The sequence below is a fragment of the Elephantulus edwardii genome, unplaced genomic scaffold (genome assembly GCF_000299155.1).
Source record: "Elephantulus edwardii isolate Elephantulus edwardi_28Jun2011 unplaced genomic scaffold, EleEdw1.0 scaffold00032, whole genome shotgun sequence".
NCBI classification, from domain to species: Eukaryota; Metazoa; Chordata; class Mammalia; order Macroscelidea; family Macroscelididae; genus Elephantulus; species Elephantulus edwardii.
This window is the reverse complement of record NW_006399782.1, coordinates 11,592,252-11,601,446: the sequence shown is the minus strand read 5'-3', so window position 1 is coordinate 11,601,446 and position 9,195 is coordinate 11,592,252. Positions and strand designations below refer to the sequence as shown.

At 47.2% G+C, this 9,195-nt stretch overlaps 1 protein-coding gene across 2 annotated transcripts in view; it reads right to left on the bottom strand.

Annotated features, from left to right (window-relative positions):
- Positions 1-2,820: 2,820 nt before the first annotated feature.
- GPR156 (G protein-coupled receptor 156) overlaps positions 2,821-9,195 on the bottom strand; it is a 123,484-nt gene continuing 117,109 nt past the window's right edge. For both annotated transcript variants that reach the window (XM_006884253.1, XM_006884254.1), the window contains exon 9: positions 2,821-4,137. In XM_006884253.1, coding sequence (XP_006884315.1) covers positions 2,821-4,137 — 1,317 coding nt within the window. The remainder of the gene's footprint in view (positions 4,138-9,195) is intronic.

Genomic DNA, 9,195 nt, shown 5'->3' with positions numbered 1-9,195 from the left:
ACATAACAACAACATGAATATAATCTGTGGACTTTGGGTGGCTTCTGCAACAAATCATCAAGCCCAGCAGATACACAGAACCATGGGAGGGATGGCTGCTGTTAGAATGAGTAAAAAGGTTGGAGGGTGAAGGTTTGTCTGCACCCTTCTTCTCTGGTGCAGGAATTAGAGTCCTGCTTGTTGAGGGAGGAGCTTGGCGCTCTTGCCCAGGGCATAAACACGTCTCGCTGTTTTTAGTGTTTGTAGATACCCCTTACTCTGGCCTGCCAAATCCTGAAACATCTCATGCCACTCCTAGAAAAATTGGCTTTTGGTTTATGATGCTAGCAATTTTCTCTCTTGTGGTCTTTAAAGGAAGTCAGGGCCCCCCATCAGAATTTTGTTACAAAAGACAGCAAAACTCTGCCACAGACCTACACTGTATGGGAAGAGGCCAGGGCTTCCAGGGGGACAAGTGTCTTCAGGATTTGAAGCTGTATATGGATCACAGAAGACGCTATCACAAGTGACAAGTTTGGTCAAAGATACACGTGGAGCCCTGGGCAAACAAGCAGTAACTCTGGTGGCTTCTGTGTTTCTGCTCCTTTTAAGCAGTTCAGTCATTGTAAGCATGCTGCCCCTTCCCAACTGGAGACTAATTTCTGAAGAAACACATTTAGAGAATCATTTCTTTTTCTTTTTATTAAGACAGCATAGAAACAGCACACACAGGAGCTACAGACTCACACAAGAATAAATTAGGAGAGTTCCACTTAAAAAGTAGATGCTACAAAAAGCTCTTACTAGCAGGAGGTTCTGAGATTCACAAGGTGTCAGCAGCTCTCAAGAGTCCATGAGAAATCTTCTGCAGTCATTTACAGCCAACTGCCCCACTCTGAGCACATTTAACAAGGCCCAAGTGCCTTCACGCCATCCTGGGAGGGGGCGGGGAGGCCTGTACGCAACAGCCAGCTCAGCAACTAGCAAAGTGGACCCAGCTGTGCCTCCCTGTGGCTTCGGTGGCAGATGCGATGCGTGCCTGGCACCAGCTCCCTGGCTCCCTTGGGATGTTTGGGGGTGTGGCATGCACCTCCCCTGGAGAAGCAGTAGAGGCCTGTGGATTGCGCAAGGAACCCTGTGTGTTGTTCACCACTGCAGTGAGCACCTCTCAGCTTTTGTAGACTACCCTTGCTTTTCACTCTGGCCAAGCCCCTCCTGCCACTCTTAGAAAAATCAGGGAAGACACAGACTCACCAAAGCCAGATGCAAGTTCTGCCATTAGCCATACTCCAACCGGGTGATGTTAGGGGAGTTACCCCACTTTGCTAAGCTTTATGTTGCCCATATTGAATGTGGGAAGGGGCATGTCTACTCCACAGGTTTCTCATAAGGAATTACAAAAATTTGATTCGTCAAGTCTCTGCCAGGTTCAAAGTTCAAAACTAGATTTACTTCCTGCCTCCTTCTGGTTTATATTTTCCTTTCCTTTTATTTGTCAGTTGGTTGGTGGATATGTAATCTTAACGGCACCCAAAATATCTTTTCTTTTTAAATTTTATTTATATTGTTGAGAATATACACAGCAAAATGCAGGCCACTTCTATAGTTTCTACATGTATAATTCAGTGACATTGATCACATTCTTCAAGTTGTGCAACCATCCTCACCCTCCTTTTCTGACTTCTCCCCTCCTCATTAATACAAATTCACTGTCGTCTATGGTTCCTATCTTTCTACTTGCTGTCCATTTGATACCATATAAATTGTTCTTAGAAAATCTTTAATTCTCAGTGGACATCTTTCACTAGTTGTGTTAAACTGTTACTTGGTTTTAAAAAAGACTTCAGGGGATATTTCTGGATTAAGAAAGGTTAAAGATTATCTTGGGGCGATAGTTCCTGGGGATTATGGCTCCAGGCAGTCTGGAGGCCATGATCAAAGCACCTCTTGATTAACAGGGTTTCTCTCACTCCAACAGAGATTGCCTGTTTTACTTCCTCCCAACTGCAAACTTTCAAATCCAGGAGATGTTCTGGCCTAAAGGAACCATCCCTCCCAGTCCAGGAGAGAGATCTGAGGAGGCTGCAGGCGTTTGGAGCCCCTGTCACAGGAGTCATAGGGTGGAAAGACATGAGTAAGAAATTGTGGTGTTGAGGTAGCTCTGAGTGGAATCTTGCCAGAAACTGGACTCTTAGATGGTGTACACAATTTCTATTATTGTTTCCATTGAGTCGGAACTGACCCATAGCTGACTCTCTGGCAGGTTTTCAGAGATAGTGAAATGCAAGAGAGGAGAATATCCATCTTTCTCCCATGGAGCAGCTGGTAGATTTGAACCACATGCCTTTGTGTTGGCACAGCTACTCCTTACCACTGGGTCACCACGCAATTTTTTAGCCAAAACAAACCATCCTTTTCCAAGAATTAGGAGGCCCAAGGATTCTAGAGATTTTTCTCTTCCTAGCAGAACCTCCCACGAAAGTCCACAACTTCAGTTTTGCATAGACTTTCCATCCATCTGCCGTGTTTTAAGAGTTATGTAGAATGCTGGCTGGGCAGGACAGAACACCCTACGTGCTCACTCAGCACCTTTTCTCCAAGGAGCCAGCATCTTCTCACTCACCTGGAGTCTTTTACAGTAATGCTTCGAGGTAGCAATGAGGCAGGCCATGCCATTTTGACAGACTGAGAAATGCTCTTGGTAAGATGGTGAGCACAGCTGCAGCACTGCGGGAAGACAGTAATGCCCGAAGGGAAGGACTGGTCTATTCCCATGAAGACTGAAGCCCAGTGTCCCCCTTGCATGGGATTGAGAGGTGTCCAGACCAGCTCTGTAGCTCTTCACACTAGTGTGGGCTTCAAGTCATCTTTGAAGTTCACGATGGGCTTCGAGCGGACCCACAGCTTCTCCCAGGAAGCCAGCCCCCCAGCAGGCTCAGGCTCAGTGTCTGAGGTGCCACTGTCACTGGAGTCGCAGGAGCTCTGGAAGCAGATTTCACAGTAGGGCCGGTGGCAGCGGCAGAAGAACTCATCGGAGCTGCTGGACTCAGTGTCAAGGTAGCTGCATGGAGAAGAGAGTGAGGGGCAGGCTGGAGACCCTGGGGGCAGCTCCAGGGAGGCCCGGGATGAACCTGGGGAGATTGGGCTCTCGGCCAAGCCAGAACCTGAAGCTGGGCCACCAAAGGCAGCCTCACTCCCTCCAGCCCTCTGGGGCTCCGGCTGACATCGGTTGCTGTCCTCCAGGGTACATGACCTGCTTCGAGGATCTGGGAGAAGTAAAGGTTTCCTGGAAGGGGGTCTTGGGACCCTGCAATGAACAGCTCGGTGGTCCAGGCCAGGGCTGTCTACATTCTGCACATTCAACCCACTCTGCACCCTGGAAATGGACTTGTTTGCCCGATGCCTCTCATGCAAGGCAAGAGCACCTGGAACGTGTGAGGGGGCCCGCCGAGCTGCCGGCCTCCTCCTCACCACATATGGACTCAAGCCCAGCTCTTTGGTGAAGGGCATCTTCTGGGGGCCGAGGACAGCATTACTCTTTAAGGTCTGCTGGGGACAAGGTGGGGAAGAGGGGAGGGGAGCCTCAGGGCCCAGGCTCAGATCTTGTAACACTTCCTGAAGCTTCTCTCTGATCATGGAATTGACCCTTGACAGCCGCTCCGAAGGGGGCTCTGAGTTCTCCAGCTGCCTCTGTCTGTGGGGAACAGAGAATCTGCTTGAGATGAGACTCTGGCTGGGGGCCACGGGGACCTGGTTCCATCCTTCAGAACTCCCACTCTGCTCAGCCTTGGGATTCTGGCTACAGCCTAATTTTAAATGCTCAGAAACATCTTTTAAGTCAGGCATCTTCTTTTGCCCTGGGGAGAGGCTGTCGTCCTTCACAGGCCCCTGGAGGCTTTGTTTACGTGATGAAGGCACTGAGGTGCTCTGGGAGTCCTGGGCAGCTGGGCTGGTATCATTCTGAGAGTCCAAGGGGCCACCCAAAAGCCCCTGAGCTGCCGTGCTGGGTCCAGAGGCTGCTGCCTGGGTGTCCTCAGAGGAGGCAGGCGGGACAGCCCAGCCTGGGGGGTCATAGGGGCACTCAGCTGACATCAGCTTCACCAGCTTCTCTTTAGCATTGTTTACTTGTTCCTGCAGGCTTTCAATCACAGCATTTTTCTGAAAAGAAAAGCAAAAACATCACTGAAAAGATGCCAGTAGAGTGTTCACACTGTCTCCCCATGGAGGAAAAAGCACGGCATCAGAAATCCTGGTCCCTCCAGACTAGCTGGGTGACCTTGACTCTGAGGAGAGGTACTTCAGAGGGTGAATAAGTGGATGGAAGCATGCAACGTACCACGCATTATGGGCACATGGTGCCCAATAAAGGTATTGTTTATTGTTGGGATTTTCACCTCTCCCTTCTGTCCCCACACTGTGCAGCACTATTGGTGAGAAAGGAGGTTGGGAGAGCCTGCTGGCCTGTTCAGCTTTAGTCAGACATTCTGTTAGACCTCAGTCTGAACCATTTTGGGGACAAACCAATCCTAGGTTTGTCACGATTTCAAAAAATTAGGATGAATTTGAGGCACACCTTAAAGGGTGGACAAGTAGGGAATTGTTTTTTGCTTCTGGCTGAAGAGTCTAGAAGGTCCTAGGAGGTAGAAACATGGTATGTACTCATCTACTAACCTAAAGGTTGGCTGTTTGAAAGCTGGGCAATGATTAAGAGTAACAGAAGAAGAATTGATGCCTTTGAGCTGTGGTGCTGGAGAAGAGCATGAAACATACCATTGACTGTGAAAAGAACAAACAGGTTTGTCCTAGTGAGGGTGAAACCAGGTAGCTTCTTGGAGGTAAGGATTTTGAAACTCTATCTCACATGCTTTTGGCATGTTACCAGAAGGAAGCCATCCTTGGAGAAAGACATCATGCTTGGGAGGGTACAAGATCACAACAGGAAAGGAAGATGAGATGGATTGACACAGTGACTGGCAATGGGTCAGGTGAGTCGGGGACAGTGAGGTTGGCTCAGGATAGGGAAAGGTTCAGAGCTACTATCCATAGGGTTGTTATGAGTCACAGTTGACTTGATGGGACATAACAACAACAACAGTGACAGGGCAGAAAAAAGGTCTGGCAATCTGCTTCCATAAAATTACAGCAGAGAGAACCCAATGTGGAGCAGGTCTACTCTGTAATACGTGGGGTCACTGTGAGTGGAAATAGACTCCTTAGTAATGGGATTTTGGCTTTTAAACTGCCTAGAAAACAGGCAGTATGTGGAGAGGATGCGGATTTCTGGTTCAGAGAGAGACAACACTGGAGTCAGGAGGAGCCGATAAGAATTTTAAGCTGGTATTAAATTCTCCTTAGGTGGGGCCTCTAGGGCCATGAGTTCCCTTGTGGCAACACCAGACAGATACTGACTAAGGAACTGTGGATCAGAATTGCAGGAGAAGCAGAAAAAGAGGGAAGGAGCAGAGAGAGGGGAATTATATAGAGAAACAAAAAATGATAAAGGGAGAAAAAAGAAAGAAAAAAAAAGAGACTGTTGGGCTTCATCTCTTGAAAACTTTATGCAACAGATCTAGACAGGGGCCCATCAGAGGAGCCTTGCTCAAGGCTGGGTGGTTGGGCCACTGCACGGCCCACCTGCGGTATGAATGTTAGTTGATGAACTGGTTGTACCTGGGCGGGCTGGCAGGTGAGAGCTACCAGGCTGTGCCTGTTTGAAACTCAAGATCAAGGGGGCATCTGGTAGGAGTATCAGCAGTGGGTGTGCAGGGTAGCCTGAACATCTGTCTGTGGCACAGCAGTTGATAATATCATCACCTTCTGAGATTCCTGATACTCTAAGGTCATGGATCAGGGATGAGATCATCACAGGGAACTGGTTGTCTTGGGACCGACCACATGCGGTCTAGAGTCTGGGGAATGTGATAACACAAACAGTGTATTCTAAGACATTTTATCCAAATATTAAAATGCTGTTTCTTTGTCATTATTCTCCTTAGCAGCTTAGGAATAAGGCCAGCTATTTATAATGGTGGCTTAGTGGTAAGGAGCTGTGCTGCCAGCCCAGAGGAACACAGTTTGAATCCACAAGCTCCTCCACAGAAGAAAGATGGGCAGTCTCCTCCCCTGTGATTTACTGCCTCTAAAAACTGGCTATAGGGTCAGCTATGGGCTGGTTCTGACTCAACGGTACTCAACAAGAACTAACAAAAGCACGCTTCCTTCTGTTAGGATACCTGATAAATGCAATTCCTGGATGGAATCTGAAGGTTTTGGGGTTTTTTTTCCTTCTCAGCCTACATGACATATTTGCCCAGAAATGATCCTTCAAGGAGCAGCAGTTTATGGAAAACAGTCTGATAATGATTTGGCAGCAACTCCACCGACAGATCACACGGCTTCTTAATCACAAACAGGAAGGTGATTTTCTTTTTCCTGATGATTGGTACGGCCAATTTCATCCCTGTTTTGGTTGACTTATTTTATCATCAGGAGAGAGTCCAGGGCGAGTGAGTAATCATGAATAAGGCAGAAAGAACTTTCCGCAGAACACCTGCCCACCTGCTCCCTCTTCACGGAGGAGTGAGGAGTGGTAAGATCTGGGTGTCGCCAGGTACTTGCAGATGACTCAAGGGCTCACTGGTGCAAAATGCATGAGTAACAGGAAGCATTCAAGCTGCTTATGATTGCTGGGTTGGCTAGGCATCTCCTTGAGGTTTTCATGGGCAGGGTTGTGACAACCGCATTTGAGTGACCCCAGCCTTCTTCTCCTCCAATCCCCTCACCATGCTTCCTGACGCCCACCTTGCCAATTCTCACACTGGTTCGGGTGGTCTCTACTGCTTTCTGGAATCAGGGAGAAGCCACCAGCTGGTAACAACTACGCTTGCTGGTGAAATACGAGTGTTGTCTTTTTTTGTTCCTTAGTCTTAAACCAACTTGAGCAGAGAGATATAGTATAAACAATGAGTTGGGAAGAATACTTCTCCCCCAGCAAACCAGATATCTGAAGCTGGCTGGTGATGGATTTAGAACTATCAGCCTAAACAGTAAATGTCCTTTCTTTCAGAAAAGAAAAGGGGACTCAGTTTGCACCACAACTACATGCTAATGAGAATTATGGAGTCAGGCATGTGCCCATGAGACCAAAATCTGACCTGTCATGCAGTTTTACTGAAGTGAGCTTAATTACTACTTTAATGCATCTGAGCAAGCAAAATATCCAGAGATGTGTCTCACAGGACGCAGGCCTGAGGAGCTATGGGGTCCCTCTCGAGTGTCTATGATCCAAAGAAGCAAAGTAGTGAGCTGTTTTTGCTGCAGAGTGGAGAAGGTTGGCTCTTCAACCTCTGGGAAAGTTGTACCTGCTGGCCTCACACAGCTTGGGCTCCCAACCTCAGTCTCAGGGATCTCGTGACCACAGGCGAGGATGAGAAGCTGGACTGCTCAGATTGTAAGGAAGAAAGAAGCTACTCATGTGGCAGAGAGCGGCTGCATAAGGAGGAGCTATGTAGGAGGAAACCCTAACTGAAAAGTTAGTGTCAAGATTTGTGCATAACTGAGGCAGTGATCTATCTGCTGGGCAGAGAAGAGCTTGGGATACAGATACTAGAATCTATTTCTTCTCATTGAGGGATCCTTCTTTGCTGCCACTGGACCCTGGGACTGGTTACTGGTTCCCAGGCTTGTTTTGGGAAGATGTTCCAGGTGTAGGGTGTGGTGAGGAGGCCAGCTTTTCCCTGTCTCTCCACCTGTATCCAATTAGGGTCTTTCCTCTACAGAGTCAAGACAATTTTTTTAAAAATTGGATTTCATCACTTCATGGAATACAGGCTAGTGTGACAGAAATACAAAAGTATACAGCATAGAATATCACAAGGCCATGGTCTTTGCAATTACTTGCTATGTGTCAGAGAGCTGGACAATAACTAGGGATGACAGAAGGAGAGTTGATGCCTTTGAGCAGTGTTGCTGGAGAAGAGTATTGAATATACTATGGACTACCAGGAGAACAAACAAGTTCATCTGGAGAGGGTAAGACCAGGATGCTCCTTGGAGGCAAAGATTCTGAAGCTTCATCTTTGGACATGTTGTAAGGAGAGACCAGTCCTTGGAGAGGGATGTCATGCTTGGGAAGGTGGAGGGACAGCACAGGAGAGGAAGACCCTCGATGAGATGGATTGAGTCAGTGACTGGGGTAATGGGGGTAGGTGTGTCAGAGACAATGAGATTGGTACAGGATAGAGCAGAGTTTAGGGCTATTGTACAGAGGGTCGCTATGAGTTGCATGCGACTCGATGACACATAACAACAATAAGGAGTCAATCCATATGACTGTCCTAACATTAGCTGATTGTGAATGAATGAAAACCATGTTGGCTCACTTCTATTCAAGTTTTGGGCCTTCTGTTTAGCTAAAAAAAAAAAAAATTTAAAATCTTTGAAGTCTTGAGTGCCATCAAAAGCAATGTTACTCCTTTGCCAAGTGGGGAAAATCTGACTTTGAAATAATGTCCTGAGTGCTTCAAAGTAGTAAATAAGTAAAGAGCTATTATCCTGATGGATAAAGAAGGTCCAGACCCCAGGGACTAGAGAGGCACAGACAGTGGGTGCTTGAGACTTTAATCTCCTCATCCTACAGAGGTCTGCTGTTTTTCTTAGGCCCCCAGCACAGCCGTCCTCTCACACAGGGATTGTTAAAACCCAGGTCTCAGTCTCATTGTGAAAAACAAAGGTTCTCAGTAGCATCTATTCATACATATTCAGTAATGAAAGAAATACGGAATGTAATTTAGTGTCAAAACACTAATGCCCCTCGCCTTGTGTTTCCTTCCTGGGAAAATGCAGGCCTTACACTTTGCGTGTGCTTTCATATGAGTTCATACTCTGCTGCTTAAACATAGGTAAAAGCAACAAATCTGGCTCAAGCATAGTAACTGTCAGAGGCTCCTGGGCTGTATCCCTGCAAGTAGACCCTTCTTGACTTTCTGCAAAGATAAGATGACTATTATCTGAAGTTAGTAACTGGAAAAGACAGTATGGGCCCCTCAACAAAACAACAAAAGAATACACCGCACTCAACAAGTTATTACAATGCTATTACTTCTGTGTGGAACACTTTTCTCCACATTCTGCCTGTCCAATTTATGCTTAATATTCAGGCCTCACCTCACAGTTTGCCCCCTGACCTCTGTGAAGTGTCTGTTTGGCTTTCCCCCC